At 43.7% G+C, this 23,551-nt stretch overlaps 1 protein-coding gene across 6 annotated transcripts in view; it reads right to left on the bottom strand.

Moving 5' to 3' along the window:
• The window catches only part of TRIM2 (tripartite motif containing 2), a 205,397-nt gene that overhangs the window by 4,100 nt on the left and 177,746 nt on the right, over positions 1–23,551 (bottom strand). For all 6 annotated transcript variants that reach the window (XM_073576382.1, XM_073576384.1, XM_073576380.1 and 3 more), the window contains exons 8-11: positions 15,372–15,539; positions 12,996–13,164; positions 12,582–12,652; positions 8,036–8,176 (exon numbers count right to left, since the gene is read on the bottom strand). In XM_073576382.1, coding sequence (XP_073432483.1) covers positions 8,036–8,176; positions 12,582–12,652; positions 12,996–13,164; positions 15,372–15,539 — 549 coding nt within the window. The remainder of the gene's footprint in view (positions 1–8,035; positions 8,177–12,581; positions 12,653–12,995; positions 13,165–15,371; positions 15,540–23,551) is intronic.

Here is a 23,551-nt window from a genome sequence, read left to right as displayed (position 1 = left end):
CCCCAGGAAATTCAAGTGAGCATTGGAACCCTTGTGGCTATGGTGCTCCCGAGCTAGTGGGGTAACGGCTGGGAGTAATTGTTGGTACATTTTATGTTTGATAATCACCAGATTTGGGAGCTTCAAGGACTCCCCCCAGCGTGTTAATGTTATTGATGCTTTGATGTTTATTTTATGTTTATTTTAATAAGAACATGAATTTAAAATTAAAAAAAAAAAAAAAAAAAAAGTTATTTGTTTTCCTTTTAGTGGGTCCTTGGAAGTTATTTATAAATTGGTCAATAGGGGTAACCATATTAAGTATGGACCTCTGGGGTGGGGTTCTTGGAGTTGACGCTGAATCAGCGAAAAGGAATTGGAAGTTAAAATTCTGGATCTGGCTTTTGGTTACGGCTCTGGACGGGTAACTCTGGACGGGGTGTTACCCGGGAGCTTTTTGTGGTTGGACTTCCCAGAACGGGATGTTTGGTGCCCTCGAGCTGGTGGTTTATGGCTGAGGGTAACGTGGATTTTTAAGTTCCTGTGTTTTTGCCAAATATTTATCCAGAATTTTTGGGGCTCCAAGAACCCTCCCCTCATGTCGTATAAGATTGTGTATTTAATACTTATTGAAAATGTTTATGCCATTTGTTAATAAACTGGCCGCTGACCACCCCTGGGTTTGGAAGGGTAACCATTTCAGGTATGGCACCCTGGTTTTGAGGGGTAATCATCTCAGGTATGGCCCCCTGGTGTGGAGGGGGTAACCATCTCTGGTATGGCCCCCTGGTGTGGAGGGTAACCATCTCGTGTATGGCCCCCTGGTGTGGAGGGGGTAACCATCTCGGGTATGGCCCCCTGGTGTGGAGGGGTGACCATCACGGTATGGCCCCCTGGTCTCCAGAAGCATTTATATTTTATAGGACCCTGTTAGGGTAAAGTCCCTGGGGTCATGGCAATCATATTTTGCATGCCTTAAGTAGAAATTGGCTCCTCTGAGCCAGGAACAGCGGCTGGAGGGGAGAAGAGAACAAGGTTGTCGTCTGGACAATGCAGTTATCTAGTGCATGAAACTGAAGAGCAATGTACCTCATCTGTGTGCCCTTGAGTCAGTGGGAGTGACTAAGGGTAAAGTAATCAAGTGCATTAACATGAAGGGCAATATGCCTATTCCCGATGCCCTTGAGCTGGTGGGAGCGGCTAAGGGTATAATCAAGTGCATTAACACAAAGGACAGTATGCCTACTCCCGGTGCCCTTGAGCCAATGGGAGCGGCTAAGGGTAAAGTAATCAAGTGCATTAACACAAAGGGCAATATGCCTATTCCCAATGCCTTTGACCCAGTTGGAGAGGTCAACAGTAAATGTTATCAAGCGCATGAAAAACAATTAACAATGGTGTGACAGTTTTATTAATAATGCCTTTGTAGACTTTTTCTGCTTTAGGTTTATTTAAATTACTACTTCCAGATATTCTGAACGTTATTTTGTGGTCGGTTATAATGTTGTTATATTGTGTATAGTTTTTAATTACTCCCCATTTATAATATCCTTCTATTGATATGTTCATCACTTTTCGGGTAGTGATAGTAAGTGGTTTAAGAAATTTTACTGAACAGCTACTGTAAATAATGGTGGTTTCTAGAACTAAAATCTGTGATTTGGTGAATTATTAGAGCTGGCTACAATACGTGCGGTATAATAGTTTTTTGAGGCATGACAGATGTCATTATACAGGTATTCAGATTGTGGCTACGACCTTAATTATGGTTTACTTTCCACATTCCCCATTATGGGATTCTCATTGCAGGATGTTTAGCATCTGCTATTTTGCTGTGGTTACCGTATTATCGATCATACCTTGGTAGCATGGCATTGATAAAATTAATCTGTCGGAGCTCTGGAATTTTAATTTTATTACTTGTGTGCACAGACTTTCCATAGCATGTAGAAATGGTTGATGACTTTGTTAGGCATGGTTGATGGGGGTCGAGTCCATTTAACCCCTTAACGACCGCCGATACGCCTTTTAACAGCGGTAATTAAGGGTACTAAAACCACAGCGCCGTTAATTCACGGCGCTGTGATTTAAGTGAATAGCGCCCCCCAGTGTCGGATTTTCTCCGGGGTCTCGGCTGCCAGGGGTAGCCGAGACTCCAGAGAACATGAATCGGTCGGCTTTTACCGACCCCCGCTTTTGCGATCGCCGTTATTAACCCTATAACGGCGACCGCAAAAAAAAAAAAAAAAGCCGCGATTTTACATTTAATTTCTCTCTCCTCTGATGTGATCGCACATCAGAGGAGAGAGAAATAGGGTCCCCGATCCCCCCCCGGTACCTCTCCGTGGCCCTCAGTCCCCTCCCGGTGGTCCCACGTCCCGCCGGCATACTCCGATGGGCGCCGCCATCTTGAAAATGGCGGGCGCATGCCCAGTGCGCCCGCCGGGAATCTGCTGGCTCCGGCTGGCAGATTCCATTCATTATTTTGATCACTATGATAAACGATCATAGTGATCAAAATAAAAAAAAAAATAGTACATAACCCCCCCCGTTTATCACTCCCTTATATAGGCCAATATAATGAAATAAAGAAAATTTTTTTTTTTCAGTTTTCCATTAGGGTTAGGTTAGGGTTAGGGCTAGGGTTAGGGCTAGGGTTAGGGTTAGGGTTGGGCTAGGGTTAGGGTTGGGCTAGGGTTGGGCTAGGGTTAGGGTTGGGCTAGGGTTAGGGTAGGGTTAGGGTTGGGCTAGGGTTGGGGTTGTGCTAGGGCTAGGGTTAGGGTCACGACTAGGGTTAGAATTAGGGTTAGGGCGAACTAGAATTAGGGTTAGAATTAGGATTAGGGATTAGGGTTGGGATTAGGGTTAGGGGTGTGTTGGGGTTAGGGTTGGAGCAAGAATTGAGGGGTTTCCACTATTTGCCAACTTTGGGGGTCTAAAAATTGGGGTCTAAAAAAATCACTTTTGTGGAAATAAAAAAAAGACTTTTTATTTTCACGGCTTTGCGTTTATAAACTTTTGTGAAGCGCTTGGGGGTTCAAAGTGCTCACCACACATCTAGATACGTTCATTAGGGGGTCTAATTTCCAAAATGGGGTCAATTGTGGGGGGTTTCCACTGTTTAGGCCCATCAGGGGCTCTGCCAGCGCAACATGATGCCCGCAGACCATTCCATCAAAGTCTGCATTCCAAAATGGCACTCCTTCCCTTCCGAGCTCTCCCATGCGCCCAAACAGTGGTTCCCCCACACATATGGGGTATCGGCGTACTCAGGACAAATCGCATAACAACTGTGCGGGTATGATTTCTCCTGTTACCCTTGTAAAAAATAAAAATTTGGGGGCGAAAAGATCATCTTTGTGGAAAAAAATAGATTTCTTATTTTCACGGCTCTACGTTATTAACTTCTGTGAAGCCCTTGGGGGTTCAAAGTGCTCACCACACATCTAGATAAGTTCCTTAATGGGTCTAGTTTCCAAAATGAGGTCACTTGTTGGAGGTTTCCACTGTTTAGGCACATTAAGGGCTCTCCGAACGCAACATGGCATCCGATCTCAATTCCAGCCAATTCTGCGTTGAAAAAGTCAAACTGCGCTCCATCCCTTGCGAGCTCTGCCGTGTGCTGAAATAGTGGTTTACCCCCACATATAGGGTATCGGCGTATTCAGGAGAAATTGTACAACAAATTTTGTGGTTGATTTTCTCTTTTAACACTTGTGAAAATAAAAAAAATTGGTTCTGAAGTAAATTTTTTGCAAAAAAAAGTTAATTAATTTTTTCCTTCCACATTGCTTTAGTTCCTGTGAAGCACTTAAAGGGTTAATAAACTTCTTGAATGTGGTTTTGAGCACCTTGAGGGGTCTAGTGTTTAGAATGGTGCCACTTTTGGGTATTTTCTGTCATGTACACCCCTCAAAATGACTTTAAATATGATGTGGTCCCTAAAAAAAATGGTTTTGTAAATTTTGTTGTAAAAATGAGAAATCGCTGGTCAACTTTTAACCCTTATAACTTCCTAACAAAAAAAAATTTTGCTTCCAAAATTGTGCTGATGTAAAGTAGACATGTGGGAAATGTTATTTATTAAGAAATTTGTGTGACACATCTCTCTGATTTGAGGGCATAAAAATTTAAAGTTTTAAAATTGCAAAATTTTCGCCATATTTCCATTTTTTTCATAAATAAACAAGACTTATCGAAGAAATTTTACCACTAATATGAAGTACAATATGTCACGAAAAAACAGTCTTAGAATCAGCGGGATCCATTAAAGCATTCCAGAGTTATAACCTCATAAAGGGACAGTGGTCAGAATTGTAAAAATTGGCCTGGTCATTAAGCTGCAAACTGGCTCTGTCGCTAAGGGGTTAAGGTGTCAAATGGCCTCTCTGGTGGCGGTTTAGGAGTCAGGTGGAAGTTGCAGGCAAGTTAAGGTGGACTCATTTTAACTAATAGAGGATGTAAAACCTCATGGTGGTGAACAGGCTCGGCTTTGGTGGCCAGCCTCAAGGACATTGTAATGGTAACGTCAATCAGGGGCGGGCACAGTGGTTAAGCACAGGAGTGAGGATAATAGGGTCATTGGTGCCCTGAAAGTTTACTAGCTCTGCTTGAATGGCCAGCCAGTGCGTGCCGCCCCTTTATGGCTGTCTGTCCTGGTTCGGTATGTCAGACAGCTGGGGATATCACAGTACTTGTGAATCCCAATGTACTAGCACTTCACCTGACTCCTACTGTGATTGTTTTAATCCTGTGATTTAAATAAAGTTGTGGCCATTTTGACAACCAAAATAATGTGTTGTGTTTTTATTCTAGTGCCTAGGTTTACTGTAGTTATGGTGGTTTTAAGATGGAGTGGGGGTCCATCCCATTTCCATAAGTCATGTCAGAAGCTCCCTGTCCTCTCCAACAGCTGCAGGAACCTTTCCTTGCAACCAGAAAAAATGTAAAACCTGTCCATTTATAATGACCACGGACAAGATAAAGATCCCCAACTCACATCAGGACTGCAAGATCCCAGGTACTTTCACCTGCATTACATCTAATGTGGTGTACTTAATTATTTGTACTAAATGTCCAACTGGGGGTCTGTATGTGGGGAAGACAGGGCAAAAACTGAGAACAAGGATGAATTCTCATCGCCACACAATAAGAGAAAAAAGAATGGATCTACCTGTGGCAAAACATTTCTGTATGCCTGATCACAGCAGCGTGGATATGAAATTACCGGTATTGAAAGGTAACTTCAATTCTCAGAGAGAGACGAGTTTGGGAGTACAAATTTATGACGAACTTTGACACTCTCAGTGCTGGAATGAATGTGTCGCATGGATTTATGTCTTTTTACATCAATTAAGGAATTTCCTTTTAAAACCGTGTGGGGGCATCACAACACAGAACTAGACCCCAATCAGAGGACAATAAAACATCCGGACTCCTTATCTATGAACTGGTCCAATGTTTATATTTATGTTTCTCCCTCTCCCATATTGATAGTTCTGCTTCACGTCACTTGTCTTATCTATTGCATTTTTTCTGTGCTGTATTGTGCATAAATATGTGACTTCAGATTTTGTATTAGTCCAGCCTGATGGAGACCTGAGTAGTCTCGAAAGCTTGCAATGTGTTACCATCTTTTCAGTTAACCATTAAAAAGGTATCAACCACTGAGGACTCTCAATTCTGAATATTTTTCTATCTACTGGCTAACACGGTACAAAAGATATACATCTTTCCTGTACATATAAACATATTGTATATATGGTATACAGCATATACTGTACATCTTTAAAAGACAACCCTCATCATTAGGGCTCATTCCCACATCTGATTTTCACAGGTTGCACTCATACCTACGATGTGCTATTGAGTTGTGCACATGTCTGATTTTTTTTCCACGGACTGACTGATCAGCGGAAAACTTTGGAGCCATGTCCAGTTTTGAGCCGAGGGTCAAGTTAAAATTGGCAATGCGAGTCAATGAAAGACATTGGAACATACTCGGATAACATTCAAGTGCACTCCAATTTTTCATAAAACTGTAAGAATGGAGAAACTTTTTTAATTTCTAGACCGTACGATAAAAATGGATCAAACTCAGATCAAATTAATTGGTCTGTTTTTTTGTATGTGGAAATATCGGATGTATGAATGAACCCTTAAATCAGGAGAAATTAGTTTAGATTTCATCTCTAGATACATTGAGGAAAACCAAACTAAATGAATTGGAGTATAAGTTGGTGTACATGCATCGTGTAGATATATACTGGTTTTTATTAAGGGGAAACGTGTAAAAGCCATCACACCAGCGACAAGGTTAATCAGACCAGTCCTAACCTCTCGCATTAAAACCTACAGTGATACAATGAGTCTAGTGGTGGTAAAAAGTTTCAATACATGAACTCCTTTAAAAAGGAAAACTGTCAAAAGGTTTTTCCTACCTCATCTGAAAGCATGATGCAGGGACAGAGACCCTGATTCCTGAGATGTATCACTTAGTTTACTTCCGCAGAAGTTGAAATAAAATCAGTTTTCTCTGCTGCAGGTGTAGCAGTGCTCAAATGCTGAGACCTGTATAACCCCGCCCATACCGATTGGCAGCTTTGCGTGTAAACTGTATATTGACAGAAAGCTGCTAATCTTTGATGGGGTGGGGTTACACAGAGCAGTTGACTAGGAGGCACGAGATAACTAGTCAATTACTGATAATCTATTGTTTATAAAACAATGGATTTTATTTAAAACAGCACACAGCCAAACCCAGTAAGTGACACATTGCTAGAATTAGGGACTCAGCCCTTACATCATGCTGCTCTCAGATTACATAGTAAAACAGATTCCATTTTTGACGCGATTGTAATGTAACTCTGGGATATTTCTAACCGATTCTTGTCCATGTAACATAAGACCAATTCTAGCATTGAAATTCAGGAAACTAAATGCAAGTTTTGAAGGTGCTCCGTACACTAAATCACTAAATACTACATGCAATGACAAAGGAAAAAAACTGCTGCTTATTTACTGGACTATGAAAAAAAAACCTGTGTGTTTGTATGAAATCAGGAGCATGTAGAAGTACCTACCCCTGCCCCATCATAGCCCTGCACAAGAGAGATATAATACAGTAATGTGCATGAGGTCTAACCAGTGACTAAAGGGGATGGGCAGAGTACGGAAACGGAGGCTCAGCCATCAGCAGCAGAGTAAGCAGTAATATCAGAGAAGGGGACACTTAGGCTGTGTGCACACGCTGAGGATTTTGCTGCGGTTCCACAGTGGTTTTGGATATTGCGGTGTACAGTACCATGATTCCCTATGGGAATCAAAAACCGCAGTGCAGACGGTGCGGAATTTTCCACGCGGATTATCTGCGGTTTTCAATCCGCAGAAAGAATTGATATGTCAATTCTTTCTGCGGATTCCGCTGCGGTTTGCCATCTCCTCCATTGAGGAGATGAAAAACTGCAGGGCAAAACCGCAGAGCAATCCGCAGGTAAAACTGCAGGTCTTTTGACCTGCAGATTTACCTGAGGATTTTACAAAATCCGCACCTAAATCCGCAGCGTGTGCACACAGCCTTATGACAACAATAACGTGCAGCCATTGTATTATTGCATGTAAGGACCTATAACGAAAGAAGCACCTTAGAAAACTACATGTGGGGAACTGGAGTCCTTGTATTTTAAGTAAATCTTGTAGCTCATTTTATTTTGCAAATTACAAGCACTTTTGCAACCACATCGTTGTCATAATGTAGGGTTCACAACTGGAACAATTATATCTTCCATGTGAATAAACCATAATCATTGCAGACCTTATGAAATATTACAAACACAAATCTAACTTTAAATTTGATTTTAAATTTGCACGGGTAAATGAGAACAGGTTAAATTAGTTTTGCATGTGTCCTGGGCAATCATTGGATTGCTTGCCCATTAGCCAGGGTTTTTCTAGATTTCCTAAAAATGTATTATCACTCAATATGCACGAGCTGTAATGGTAGGTACCATATGTAGAATCCTTTCTGAAACCCGTGGAATAATATCGGAGCTCTTACCTGTATTCGGCTATTTCCCCAGTCAGCTACTATTATATTTCCATTAGAATCCACAGCCACTCCAGTTGGTGCATTAAACTGACCATTGCCTTCTCCATTTGATCCAAACTTCAGGATAAACTCACCATCTTGATTAAATACCTGTAGGTGAATCAGAAAAATGTCACCAAGAAGTCACAGGTCCAAGCTGGTAAACTTTAGTATTCACTCTCAATCTAGTAGTTTGCGAGTATGGTGTAATAACGCGCAGTGTTCTGTACCCCCAGCACATGTATTTAAACTATGAATATTTAACAATTTTTGTTTTAATGTGTTATTACACATAGGAGATCTCAACCTAATGGTTTAGCGAAAATTGCTGTAGAATTATACAGTAGAAGCACCTGAAATCCAAGTATTTTACTTACTACAAACCGTGGCAGAGCGCCTGCACTTTGTAAACGCACCGATATGAATCGTAAAGCGCTGCGGAATATGTTGGCGCTATATAAATAAAGATTATTATTACATTATATAATCTCATCCACAGACTGCAGAATGTGTCTGTTCGGTTGTTGACCTGCGGTGTAGATTGAAGTCTGAAGCATTTTAATTTCTGCTGCAGATTTTCACATCAGATTTTATCTTTCGAAGCAATAATACTGCAGCAAAATCCATGCTAGAGACAAACTTCAGACCCTTTTAGGGAAAGAAACCATACTAAATTTACCAGGGACTGTCAAACACAGATCATTCTTCCCACAATATAAAATATTTGTATACTGCAAACTGCTCTGATAGTACAAACTGTACAGAAATATGTTACTCATTACGTTTCCATTCTTTTCAGTACATCAAGACCAACGTTGTACATGGCAGTCTTAAGAAGGGGTTGTGTCGAAGTCAGTGGTGCCCGATTCATAAAAAAGCACACACTTCTTAATGAATCAGGTGCATCTGAAGAGTGGCGTGTACCTCCGTGTGCCTCGACACAAGTCTGGTGCAAAATTTCCAGCGTAACGTATGTGCTAGTCATGAATTAGACGACGCTCCGGCATGATGCCCCATTTCCGTTTCCATACCACCCCAACGAGAAGACACCAAAAGTCCCAACATTGTTGAGCAACATATCAAAAAGCGTTTTACAATAATTTTCTGCCAAAAACACTTAAAATATAAACTCTGATTCATCAATCTATAATCTCATCAATCTATAATCTCAACTATTTTTATTTTTTTATTTTTATTTATTGGCATGGCTGCAGACTACAATAAATATCATACATACAGTACATCTGCAAAGCAGCCGTAAATACAAACAGTTGGAAATTTTAATCAAGACCATTAACATCCAGTATTCACAATAAAAACAGTTACAAAACATGGCCTAAATTCCCAATTTCCAGTTTTTATTAATTCTCTCATAGCCTCACACCCCCTAATTGGGATCTAAGGAGCCAGGGACCCAAGGGGATGACCTCCTTTCCATACACCCAGCTACCGAGATGGAGATGCTCTTCATCGTCATTGTTGGTTGAGGCCACATGGAGGACAGAAGTACCCTCCCTATCAGAGGAGGATTGAAGCAAGGACTAGACATCTCCCACAATATGTTTCACTGGCAATTAATAGCCAGCTAGTCCAAATGTCTACAGTACATCAATGCTACCTGACTCCTAGCAGGTTATATAACATGGGCAGATCCACCAGTGCAGATTGCCATAGGTGTGGGCAAGAGGCAGCAGATTTTATACACCTGATGTGGTATTGCTCTCCTATTACACTTTTGGAAAGAGGTTCTAGCTATCCTCATCAAGACCATACAATCTTCTGTACAACTCTGCCTTAAAGGGGTGGTCCAAAGGCAAAATATTTTTCTTTTAAACTCCCTATTTAGTCCCATAATCTAAGCTCTTTTCTGATATACTTGCTTTAAAAATGCCCTACTATTCCCCAACTACACTGTCTTAACTGCTTTTGTATTTTTTTTTCCTACTTCCTGTCTGTTGAAGATTTGTTTGAGTATCCCCAGTGCATGCTGGAATACTCAAACTAAGCAACAACAGAGGGCAGAGTCACAGCCTCTGTCCCCTCCCTGAAACAAAGCATCATCAGTGTCGCTCATTTCAGGGGCTGTGCGGTCCCCGATTGTCTCCGAGGTGTAATGTCTCCCCCCCCCCCGCCTCGTAGAATGAGAGCAGTGTCTGGTCTGTTGTCTGCTTAGATGAATAGCAATAAACCGGCAGCAGAGCGGTGTCACTATGCCCGGTGTGCAGGAGGACTAGCACCGCCCCCAGGGGGCAGGATGGGGGGGGCTGCACAAGGGGGAGACACTCTGGGACCAGACACTGAAACGAGCGTTACTGATGCACCCTGATGATGTTTTGTGTGAGTATCCCAGTATGTACCATAGATATGCAAAGAAATAATAACTGGACAGGAAGTAAGAAAAAAAATACAAAAAGCAGTTAGACTGTGTAGTTAGGTAATAGTATGAAATTATTAAAGCAAGTATATTAGAAAAAAACTTGGACCACCCCGTTAAGGTGTGTTTATTAGGAATCCTTGATGCGGGGACCTGGCCTCACTACCTTTGCTCTCTACTCAGGGAATCATTCTTTTTGGCTCACAAGGTTATCGCCATGATATGGATCGATAGAAGGACACCACGAATTTGGTAAATACTGCTGCTTCCTATGAGAGGGCGGTACATACAAATAGACATTGTCCTCAAAAATGTGATAAGGTATGGAAGCCTTCGTTTGATTCCCCTTTGACTAACATTAATCCCCAGGTGATGAGGAGTGTTGTCTCATGATAAAGGGTGTGATATTTGGTGCAGGACATGGGAATCTTATGGTTTTGGTTGAGATATTACACCAACGGTATGTTATGGGCAAGGTTAACTTTGTCAAACAGTATTAATGAGCAATGAGAAATGCTGTTTGTTCTATGATGTAACCTTGCTGTGTTGTATGATCTTCAATAAAACGAGTTTAAAAAAAAAATGGTTACAAAAGCGTATATTTAAAAAAATAATAATTTTATTGTGGTAGTCAAACAAGTCTCCAAAATTCATATGTGAGATCATTCAGCTTTTTTAGAGCAATCAGCACAAAAAGTACCAATTCACCACTTGTATTGTATGTTGACAAGGCACAGATGTGCCATAGGAAAGTTAAGGTTTTCTGTAATACGTGCCTTCAATGATTCATTGTGGCTTGGCCCTCATGAAGAGGTTTGAAAACCTTGAAGAGGGTTGACATAAACCTCACTCATGCTTCACCTTTGTGTGTGAAGGTACCTCGGGCAGTGCGATTGTGAACCACCATATTTTCCTCATTTATTGGGTTGTATCCCATTGGTGGTAGCAGCCCTTACATGCTTCTATAGAAGTTGTGACTTTCAAAACCCTATCAGGTGAGCGTAACTAAAATATTTTACACCACTTTGCTACCAGTTAAGACCCTATTTGCCCTTTTTGTTTCTCCAGTTCCATTGTGAATACTAGGCACCTACCCCACAGATGTTTGGTGGGTCAGTAAGTATCCGACTTATTAACATTTTGCACCGCCTTTATCATGGGGACCTGCTGCATCCTGTTGTGCATGTGTATGGATATGGTACTGCATGTATGGCTGCTATTTTTTCATTGACGTATTTCATGCAATCATGGTAACTCCATACCCCCAAACAGAAAGGGGGACTTTGAAAAATTTTGGGCCATACCCAAAGTCACGATTTCATTCTTCTCTGGCCACAAAGAATATTATAAAGTGATGAACAACCCCTTTAAAGCTGCATTTACAATACCACTAACCATTCCGTTGTCCATTATAGGACAGCTAGGGATGGATTAATCAGCCAAGCCTATAATGAGCTCCATCAATTTTCTGCTCAGATGTCAATCGTATTTCCAACCAAAGTTCTTGTTCTTTTAGGTCCATGCTCAAGCCGTCTGCTTAGCAATAATCTGCCCTCACACTACAGAATGTCACAACTCCGAAAACACCACAATATGCTGCGGACCATGGGCAGAGAGGAGCATCTTAAAAGGAGCTGTATTCACAGGTAACTCCTTAGAAGATGCTGACCATAGCGCAGCAATGCCTAGCTTAAAGGAGGAGTTACAAGGGGTGGCCGGGACCAGGACATTGCCTTGAGTGGCTGGGACAGCAGAGCAAAGACCAAAATCTGGGATGGTTTGGAACTATGGGTAAAGGCCCCGTCTCATATAGCGAGATCGCTAATGCGCAACAGCGATCTCGCTACATGTGACACGCAGCAGCGACCGGCCCCCATGATGGATATCACTGATCGTGCAAGAATGTCCTGGGCCATTTTTTCGGCATTGGCGTCCCGCTGGCCAGCATGCATCGCTATGTTTGATCGCTGGATGGTTGCTGCGTCGCTGAAGAGATCGGCCTGTTTGGCAGCTTACTAGCTATCATTTAGCGACGCACCAGCGATCCCTACCAGGTCGTATCATTGTCGGGATCGCTGGTGCATCGCCATATGAAACGGGACCCTAAGTCACAAATAGCAGAGCTTGGTAAACATACATTACCTTAACTGAATGGTTATGGAAGTCAGTCACAATGATTTCATTATTGCTATTGACAGCAGCAAAGTGGGGTCCTGGAGAAGTGGAGAATGAGATAGATTGTTAACATCCTGCACACACAATTATAGTAGCAGTCCTATACAATGTGATTGATTTACTAACGTTCAGGTATATGGAGCACTTTTGGCAGTTAATACACAAGACATGAAACATTCTGCAAGAAAACCAGCTACGACCTAAGGTAATCGGTCTTGGTGCTGGAGGGACCCAGAGGTTGGCCCGCCACCAGTCAGATTAAGAGGTCATATCCTAGCAATATGCCTCAACATTATCAGACTGATACAATGAAATAAAATGGAAGTCATCATAAGAGTGTACAGCAGATGAAAGTAGAGCTAGATACTACTCCAGGCATACCTGCAAACTGCTTGTCTCCATTTCCTCGGCTTCCAAACCTGGTTACTATTTTACCATTTGGCTGAAAGATGAACACACAACATGCCTTGTTGTCGACTACAATGATGTGTCCATTGCGATCAACTGATACTCCTTTGGGACCCATCAATTTTCCTGATCCAATTTTTGTCTGTTAAGTAAATGCAGAACCATCAACACAAGGAAACAAGAGTTTCTGCTTCTTTATAAGAGAGCAGTGCCTTTACAGGGAAGCGGTCGGCAGGATTTCACCCCTAAACTAGTTACATGAACATGTAGCTTTTCTAAAGACAAGTCCAGCAATATATTTACATGGCCAGTCTGTTCCTCCATTACAGATAAATCAGCTTTTGAATGTATATGCAAATGAGACAGTAGAGTTGAAGCCTCTGACACTATTCCCCACCCTGCGCCGCCCCTTCTTGGGTGACTTATTGGCTATCTTGCATGAAGTCACACAGAACAGAGGCAGTCAAGCAGGACGAGGCGGCGTTGGGCAGGGAATAGAGCTCGAGTGACAAAGGCTTCAGAATTACAAATCGTTTTTCAGCCTTATTTGCATATCAAGTAAAACACTGATTTTTCAGAAATGGAGGAATGGACGGTCTACATAAAAGTGCTGGACTGGTCTTTGAATGAGCTATAAGAACTTATAAAATAGTTTAGGTTGTGAAATTCTAGTGACATATTCCCTTTAAGGACTTCTTGACATATTGGCACAATTGATCTATACAAGAGTCCCATAGACTCAACATGAAAACCAATTGCTTTACATAGGAAACAGAGCGTGACAGCCAAATACATGAAGTTTACATCATTAAGGGGGTTGTAAATTAGAAAAATGCCATTCTTGTCTTAGGGATGTGTCTGATATTGTGGTTCGACAACATTCATCTAAGTAAGAATACGCTGCAGTGCTAGACGTTGTCTATGGGCAGGAGGAATGCTGTTACTGGAAAAAAGCTGAATTTTTTATGGTCTTTAAAATAAGCTATAGCCAAGATTATAAAGTAGAAGCTTTACATGATAAATGATCGATCTACAAAAAAGTAATGATTGAGATTAGGTTTAATAAGAACCTGTGAGGTCAGAATTTCCTATCCAGATAAATGCAGGGTAGACGGGGGGGGTCATAATAAACATCCAGATCATGTCTAGCATTAAGCGATGAATGAAGAACATAAAAATTGCACTTTCCAAGAGAGGGTACAGCGGTTCTCTAATCATGCCCACTGTTCAGTTGATCGATGTCCCATGCAGCACAAGTTTAAGATGAGTGGTCCAACAATCAAATGAGCAATGGGCATGATTAGAGAATAGCTGATCAGTGCTGTGCCCTGTCCGATCGACTGCAACAAACCGGGGTTCAGTGAGATATTGTTGTTTTATCCTTTCACTGCGGAAGGCGACCTACACAGAAATGATCTGGATGCTAGTTATAACCCCCAGCCTGCTCTGCCTTTTTCTAGATGGGTAATCCTGGCCTGACAGGTTCCCTTTACACTATTAAGGACAATGACGGACTGCACACTTCTTAACGTATAAATATGTTCTGCTTTAAAACAGTGCAGAAGAATATTTGCTTAAAAGGGGGAACAGGTCACCAGGTTTTTCCAATATGACTAGAGATGAGCGAATATGTTTGTAAAAAGATCACAGAATCCGAATGGGCCATAAACCAGATCCAGACCAGAAGACGCTTGTTGGACCGGAACGTCCCGTAGGAGAGTATAATGAAAAGTCTTTTTTTTGTGTTGCTTTGCCAAGTGGGAACAGATATACAGCACAGGGCTTAAAGGTCCTGGCCTTACGTCACACGGGACAAATCTGGTGACAGGCTCCCTTTAAAAGAATGGCGCATGTAGATCTGCACGGTTATGAATGCAAGCGTGCAGGTTTACATTGCATCACCCATCACTTCTCATATGCACTTCTTATAAAATGTGTTAGTAAGAAAGCTATGCAATACACAGTTCAGTGGGACTAAGTGCATGGACAGCTTTCCCATCACTTGGGGAACGATTATTGTATATAAATAGATATTATATTTTGTCCATTCTGCTAACCCAAAATTATCAAAGAAAAAAAAAAATGTCATTTAGGCTCTGTTCACACTTGCATTTTGCTATGCAGTTGTAATAATTTGTGTGGATCGGTTTCCAAATTAATGCAAACTGAAGCAGAAGTGCGCCACTGGTTATGATGGGGCCCGACTGATCTTGGTTGTGTGCAGAAAAAAAAGAACTCAAAATCGTAGGTGTGAACAGAGTCTTTCGGTAACATCTTGTTGTGCTTACGCTCCCACAAGCTTCAGCAAGTGCAATAAATATGATGTCACTAAAACTATAGACAGTTTACCTTGAACTTGCCATCACTGGAAAATATGCTGACCCACTTATTATCATAGTCGGCAATAATGATGTCGCCACTTGGGTGCACCGCCACTCCGGTCGGCCTCTGGAGCTGTCCTGGTGATCTTCCTCGAATGCCAAAGCGGCTTTTGAATTGGCCGTCATTTGAAAATATCTGCAATACAAGTAATAAAAAAAAAAGAACATTGCTGGCGCTTTTCTACCAAATACAAACCGATTACTACAAGGATTCTCTAGCTAATGTATCTGCTCTTCTGTGCCATGAATCTGTACATTTAAAAACAAAAAACATCCATACATATATTTTCTTGTATTTCTTGCATTTTTGGTCACATTTGCCTAACAGTTCCAGGTGGTTTTCCTCAGATACTTAGTGATCTCTCCTGTGATGGAGTCTCCGGTCTCATTATTTCAGCTTATTCTCATTGTAGCATATTGGTTTTATCTTTTCTGTATCTGGTGTTTTTTTGGCATTATTGAATAAAAAGTATTTCATTTTGTTATGTGCCGGTCCAAGCATCGTTTTTACTTCCTTGATACATTGACAGAATTGCATGAAAATCTTCAAAATGTCTGACATGGGGAAAACGTTACAGAAAATCGGGATATTATGGTGGACAACAATTCTACCCAAGAACAGATCGTGCCCCGATATAGCTGAAGAGGTGATGAGGAGGGACAAGATGTACAGTGTAAGGGTATGTGCACACGGTCAATAATCGCTGCGGGTGGGACACTGTGTACCTATGTAGCGTCCAATCCACAGCATCTAAATGTTACAGCATAGTGGATGGGATTTCAAGAAATCCCATGCCCACTCTGCGTCCAAAGATGGACATGCGGCATGTGCTTCCAGACCACAGCATGTCATTTTCTCTTGTGGAAACGCTAGTGTCCACAAGATGAATCTCACCCACAGAATGTATTGGACGCGGTGAATCCGCATGGTTCAGTGATCACATGCAGATTCACCTGCGTTCAATAAACAGCAGTGCTTTGGACACAGAACAGGTGCTGCTTCCAAACGCTGCCACTTCCAGATCGTGTGCAGCGGGTCCTATGGGGTATGTAGTTTCCCTATGGTGCACATACGAGCAGCATATTAAAAGGTTAAGTTCCCACAATGAGTTTCTGACACTGTGTATTTTCGCTGTTCAAAAAATACAGAGCATCTTATATTTCCAGCAAAGTTGATGTGATCTATGGACATTTCATACCCACTGTGATTTTTTTTTAATTTTATGCTGTGTAAAGTGACCTGTGGTGCATTTTTAAATCCACAACACGTCAATTTTTCTTGTGGGTACGCTGAGTTTTATATACGCATTTTCTCCATAGACTTGCATTAGATGCAGAAAATGTGCAGGTTAAACCCTTAGTGACCACCAATACGTCTTTTTACTGACCTGAACCCCATATAGGTGACAATCCAGCAGCTGTCGGCTGTCCACTACAGCTGACAACTTGCTGTATCACAAACGATCAGTGTTGGTACCATCCATATCTGTTTAACCCCTTAGATGCTGCTGTCAATAGTGACTATATCATTGTGGTCAACAGAGTGTGGGGGATTCCTCTTTATCCCCATCGGCACCCTGAGATCATGATTGTGTGGTCCTGATGTTTGCCATGGCAATTCACAGGAAAATAGCATCCTTAGGCTCTGTGCCCATGCTGCGTTTTTGCCGCTGCGGAAACGCTTAAAAAAGGCATTCCCATGCAATCCTATGGGATTCCGCAGTTGCTGTGCCCATGCAGCATGTCCATTATTTATGCAGAATTGAGGCGATTCCGCCCCCGTAGGATTACATTGAAATGCTCACTTTACGCATGTGGCTATGCACACCATGCGTGAAGTCAGCGCTTCATGTGCAGATGTTATCCAGGGTCTAGAGGAGAGGAGACTCCATATTCCTGTAAAAGATCGAATTAAAATAAAAAATAGGGAGACCGCTACGTCATCAGAGGTCATTCACACAATGCATTCTTGGGAACGGAAGTTGCCGCCAGCACCGATGACGACCGGAAGCCGAAAGGGGGTAAGTATATCCCTATTTTTTATTATTATTTTTAACATTCTTTTACTATAGGCAGTATGAATAGTAAAAAGCTGGTCACACTTGTCAAGCACTATGTATGACAAGTGTGACCAACCTGTCAATCACTTTTCCAAGTGACGCTTCAAATCGCTTGGAAAAGCGCTAGCATTCTGCAAGCTAAAAACCACTATGGTTACTTACCGGTAGCCGGTTTTTCCAGAACCCATGACAGCACACCTGAGAGAGGGATCCGCCCCACCAGGACATACTAAAATATAAGGGGCGGCACCTCTCCCCCGCTTCAGTTGGTTACAGAGCATTGAGAGGACTTCCCGGTTAGTCACATGTTTATCTGACACCACATCACACAATTACACCCTACTAACGTGCACACCCATACGGTGAAAAAGGGGGGGGGGGATATACGGGTGCTGTCATGGGTTCCAGAAAAACCGGCTACCGGTAAGTAACCATGGTGGTTTTCCCTTCACCCATGACAGCACACCTGAGAGATTTTTGGAGCCTTCGAACACCTTAGGGAGGGACCACCGCTTGCAGCACCTTTCTACCAAAGGTTAAGTCAGCAGAGGAGGATAGATTTAATCTATAGTGCTTAAAAAAGGTTGAGGGTGAGGCCCAGCTAGCGGCCTTACAGATTTGCTCAATCGATACCTCTGCCTTTTCAACTCAGGAGGTCGCCACGGCTCTGGTGGAATGAGCCTTGATGCCGTCAGGAATCGGAACGCCACTAGCTGAGTAGGCTACACTAATGGCCTCCCTAATCCATCAAGCAATAGTCCCTTTTGTTACTCCATAGCCCTTCCTGGCACCCTGGAAGGCTACAAATAGGGACTGACTAGTCACTGATATATACCCTAAGAGGGCTCTTTTAACATCTAGTTTGTGGAATTTCTCCTCTCCTGGGTTTTTTGGATTCTCACAGAAGGAGGGGAGGACAATCTCCTGGCTATGGTGGAAATCTGATATGACTTTCGGTAAATAAGCAGGGTCTGTTTATAGGGCAACCCTGTCCTGGTACACCTGGGTATAAGGTGGATTAACTGAGAGGGCCTGCAAGTCACTTACTCTACGGGCCAATGTAAGGGCCACTAAAATAATGGTCCTTAGGGTGAGATATTTTACTAGCAGTTGCTGAACCGGTTCGAATGGCTCTTTCGTGAGAGCTTCTAACACCAGGTTTAAATCCCATGGAGCTATTCTTGGTAATGGAATTGGTCTAGACCTATGGCAGGATTTAATGAATCTGGCTACCCATCTGTTTGCTGCTATGTTGCAGTTATATAGAGCGCCTAGTGCTGACACCTGTACTTTAAGGGTATTTACCGCTAGGCCTAGCTGTAGTCCTGCCTGTAAGAATTCCAAGATGGCCTTAATCGGGGGTTTTTGGTCTAACGGCTTCCCCAGGAACTGCAGAAACTTATTCCATGTTCTACCGTATATGTTGTTACTGCCTTTCTACTTTTCATCAGCGTAGCCACCAACCCAGGAGAGAACCCTCTATTTCTTAAAAGTGACCTTTCAAATTCCATGCCGTCAGATGGAACCCCTTGACTTGCGTGTGGAATACTGGACCCTGAGCTAGCAGGTCTGGAATCTCTGGTAGTATCCATGGATCTGAGAGGGACATAATTTGCAGTAGCGAGAACCAGGGCCTTTTCGGCCAGAACGGGGCTATTAAGATTACTCTGGCCTGATCTTCTCTTATTTTCTTCACCACTGCTGGGATTAGAGCTACTGGAGGAAAGGCGTAACCCAGTTTGAAATTCCACGGAATTTGCAAAGCGTCAACCGCCCATGGTTTTTCTTTTGGGTTCAATGAACAGAATCTGTCTGTTGCTTTTGTTGGCAAAGCGGTCTACTGCAGGCTCTCCCCAGAGTTGTACTATCTTCTGGAACACTAAGTGATTTAGGGCCCATTCTCCTTGCCTCAATGTGTTGCGGCTTAGGAAGTCGGCTTGTACGTTTTCTACACCTCTTATGTGTAGTGCCGTTAGGGAGAGTAGATGTCGTTCTGCTCTGTGAAAAGTTTCGTTGGCCTCGTCCCTCCCTAGTGGTTGATATACGCCACTGTCACTTTGTTGTCCGACATGATCCGGACATTGCGGCCTTCTAGGCTGGGAATAAAGATTTTTAAGGCTTTGTTTACTGCCCGTAGCTCTCTTAGGTTGGAGGATGCCTTTTGCTCTTGGGGTCCCCAGGGTCCCTGGGCTGCCTGTCCCCTTAGGTGCGCCCCCCACCCCGAGGAACTTGCGTTCGTCAGGATCACATCGGACACCGGTCTGTGCCATAATGTTCCTGCTACCAGGTTGGCCCTGTCTAACAACCATCTGAGAGAGTTTTTGACCTTTAAGGAAAGCTCCAGCCTTCCTTCCAAACGCCCTCTTAGCGATTTCTGTGCTGATAGGATTTTTGCCTGCAGTTGACAGGTATGAAACTGTGCCCATCTGACCGCTGGAATACAAGCTGTCAGGGTGCCTAGTAAGGACATCGCACCCCTCAGGGTCGTGAGAGGCTGGTCTAGGGCTGCCAAGGTCATATTCCTCACCTTTTCCACCTTGGCCTCTGGCAACAGACAAGTTTGTTGTTCTGAGTCCAGGATGAACCCTAGAAATATCTGCCTCTTTAGGGGTTGTAGTCTTGACTTCTTGATATTCACCATCCAGTCAAGTCTCTGTAGGGTATTTGTTACCCTTTCCACCTGCTCTGTGCAGTGATGTTCCGAGTTGCCCACTATTAGAAAATCGTCCAAGTAGGGTATTATAATTGTGTTGTGGATTTGGAGGAAGGCTGTCATCTCTGCTACGACTTTCGTAAACACTCTCGGGGCTATGGATATGCCGAATGGAAGGGCTCTGAATTGAAAATGCCTGAGGTTGCCCTGGATGTAGAGAGCTATCCTTAAGTATTTTTGGTACTCTGGATGGATCGGGATGTGGTAATAGGCATCCTTTAGATCGACTACGGCCATAAAACAATTGTGGTGTAATAGCTTTATGGCCGAAGTTACCGACTCCATTTTGAAGGTCTGGTTTTCTATCCATTGATTGAGGCCTCTGAGGTTTATAATCGTCCTGAATAATAGGTCCGATTTTTTTTTTTATTAGGAAGAGGGGTGAGTAGAACCCCCTTCTCTCCCGTCCGCTTGGGACTTCGGTCAGAACGCGTTTGTCTAGCAGACTTAAGATTTCTGACTCCAGGGCCAACTGCTCTTCTATCCCCTTCCTGACGGGGGTCACCACAAATGATGCTCTCGGCCATTGAAAAAAAAAAAAAAGGGATTTTGAGGCCTTTTATTTTTTATAATGTTTAAGATCCATGCGTTGGAAGAGATACTTTCCCAGGCCTGATAAAAGAGCATCAGTCTCCCCCCACCGGGATCCCGGCGTCATTGAGGGGATTTTTTTTTGCGGATGAAGTGGCTCCGCCGAACATAAATCCAGACTCCTTCCTTTTGTCCTCCCATCTTTTCCGATCCCCCGGAGGACGGCCCCTGTTGAATTTTCCTCTCCGAAAGGATGGCCTTCTTTGATCTCCTGGAAACCCTTCTATCACTTGCTTTTTCCAGGATGTCGTCCAAATTTTTTCCAAATAGAAATTGTCTATCACATGGAAGAGAGCACAACTTAGCCTTTGATTGTAGGTCTCCTGGACAGCCTTTAAGCCATAATGCACGCCTTGCGGCGTTTGATAATCCTGCTGCCCTCGCCGTCAGTCTCATGGAATCAGCAGAGGTGTCGGCCAGAAAAGCTGCTGCTCCATGTAGAAGATACATATCCACCAGAATTTTTTCCCTCGAAACTTTGGATGCGAGTTTTTCTTCCAGCTGCTGTTGCCAAATCATTAAGGATCGTGCTGTGCAGGTGCCGGCTATTGCCGGTTTCAATCCTCCTGCCGCTGCTTCCCATGTATGTCTTAGGTAGGAGTCTGCTTTCTTATCTAGCGGGTCTCTCAGTACCCGAGTCTTCCAGAGGCAGGGCCGATTTTTTTGGATGATCTAGACACTGCTGCGTCAATCTTTGGAACTTTGTCCCATATTTCCGTGTCCTTAGGCTCAAAGGGGTATCTCCTTTTTGAGAGGAGGAAGGAAGGCTTCCTGATCTCTCAGCTTCTTCCATTCTCTTTTAATGAGTGCCTGGATTTTCTCATTGACCGGAAAGGTGCGCTTTTTCCTTTCCTGTAAAATCCCCCCGAACATGACATCTTCTAGGGACTTAGTCGTTTTCTCCTCCTGTAGGCCCATGGTCGTCCTAATGGCTTTAAGGAGAGCATCCGTATCCTCTACCGGAAAACACGGCTTGCCCCCCCCCCCCCATATCACTATCCGAGGAGGAGGAGGACATGTGTTCGGCCTGATATTCAGCCAAGGAGGAGTCTGATGAAGAAATAGGGGAGTCTCTCCTACTCTTTTTCTTTTTCTTTAATAACACTTTAAGTGAGCCTTCCACCTCAGACCTGATGACTGATCTGAGGTTAGTTGCCAAGCTCGGCACCTCCTTCGTCATAGTTCGCTGGATACAGCTGGCGCAAAGGTCCTTTTGCCAATCTCTCGCTGGGGGCTCCGACATATGGCACACTCCCCATTTCTTTTGCTCCCTGCTTTTTTGGCTTTTCCCTAAGGAAAAATAACACACAAGAAGGACCCTATTAACATTAGTCTAGCATTCACGGAGATCACTCACCATCCAGAAAGTAGGGTACCGGACTCCGAGGCTGTGTTGGAACATGTGGCCTGTGCTCTCTCGACCTCGAGGAATCCCTCGATCTGTGGCTCGGGCGACTGCTGCTTTTGCCGCTTGAACAGCTGCCATGCTTCTGAGCGGAGGTTTGCGATGCGGGCAGAGACGGTGGAGACGGTGAATGTTCCTGATGTGACCCCATTGTATTACCTGGCCGCCCTGCCGCCCGTCCTCCTTTAAATAGGTCCGTCCGGTGAGTGATTCATCTTCCCCTCCCCCTGCGACCGCCGCCATTCTTCTTAATGCGGCTGGCGTCGCACCAGGCACCATCTTGCCGTCACGTCTGTGACGTCAGCCTGCGCGCTCCCAGGGTGCCCCGCGCCGCTGACGTCAGAAACCGCTCCGGGCTCTCCCTGTCGTGTCCGAGGGAGAAGGGTCAGGCGCGCGCAAGGGGAGGGAGGCACAGAGGAGCGCCCCGCTACAGAGGCCGCCTAGTCGCACCCGCACAAACCCGGGGCCTGCAGGAGGATCCCCGGGGACTGCGCTTCCAGGCCACCGACGGCCGGCGCTGCAGGTAAGCTGACCTGCTCTTCCCGCGCCGGGACAGCCCTGGGTCCTATTTCATCCATGACAGGCACCGCCGCTGTCAGACTGGGATTCCGTTCCAGGACAGGAACCCAAATGAAGCGGGGGAGAGGTGCCGCCCCTTATATTTCAGTAGGTTACTGTCATGGCGGGGCGGATCCCTCTCTCGGGTGTGCTGTCATGGGTGAAGGGAAAACGCTTGTGTTTTGCGGTAAAACGAATGCAAATTCCGCATGTGTTTTACCCACGGCGGGGAGTTGCGGAAATGCTGTGGACATTTCTGCAACGTGGGCCTAAATATCAAAACCAAAGCATTTTTATTTAAAACATGACACCAAGAAGAGACAAAAAAACGAAGATTCTAAAACGTGATAAAAATATGTGCAAAGAGCACACTCAAAAACGCAAAGAAAAAACACAAGTAACCTCAAGCCACACTGACAGTCACTAATCAGTTTTGCTCATAAAAGAAAAAAAAAAAAAGTTGGAGGTTTTACAAACATCTATCAAACATTGTGTGAAATACAGAGGGCACAAGGATGTCAGTGCGCTGTCTGATATTTTCATGGACCCCTAGGCTTATATTGGAGAGCTTGATCAGAGGCGCTAATCAAAATGGGACTTTTTTTTGTGGACCACTCGTTAAGCAAAAAATAGACGGACATGTAAACAGCTGTAGACTATAAAAAGGTATTTTTTCTATCAGTGAAAAACATGGATAGAACTTATACAAGTAAGGGCTCGTGCAGATGAGCGCATATGTGGCGCCCCTGAGGCTCAGCCGCCACAGAGGTACTGCACCTTAACCTATGGTGTAGTGCCCCACCATCCAGGTAAGGTGGGAA

The sequence above is a fragment of the Dendrobates tinctorius genome, unplaced genomic scaffold (genome assembly GCF_039654945.1).
Source record: "Dendrobates tinctorius isolate UK_male_01 unplaced genomic scaffold, ASM3965494v1 ptg000008l, whole genome shotgun sequence".
Taxonomy (NCBI): domain Eukaryota; kingdom Metazoa; phylum Chordata; class Amphibia; order Anura; family Dendrobatidae; genus Dendrobates; species Dendrobates tinctorius.
This window is presented reverse-complemented; position numbering and strand designations above follow the sequence as displayed.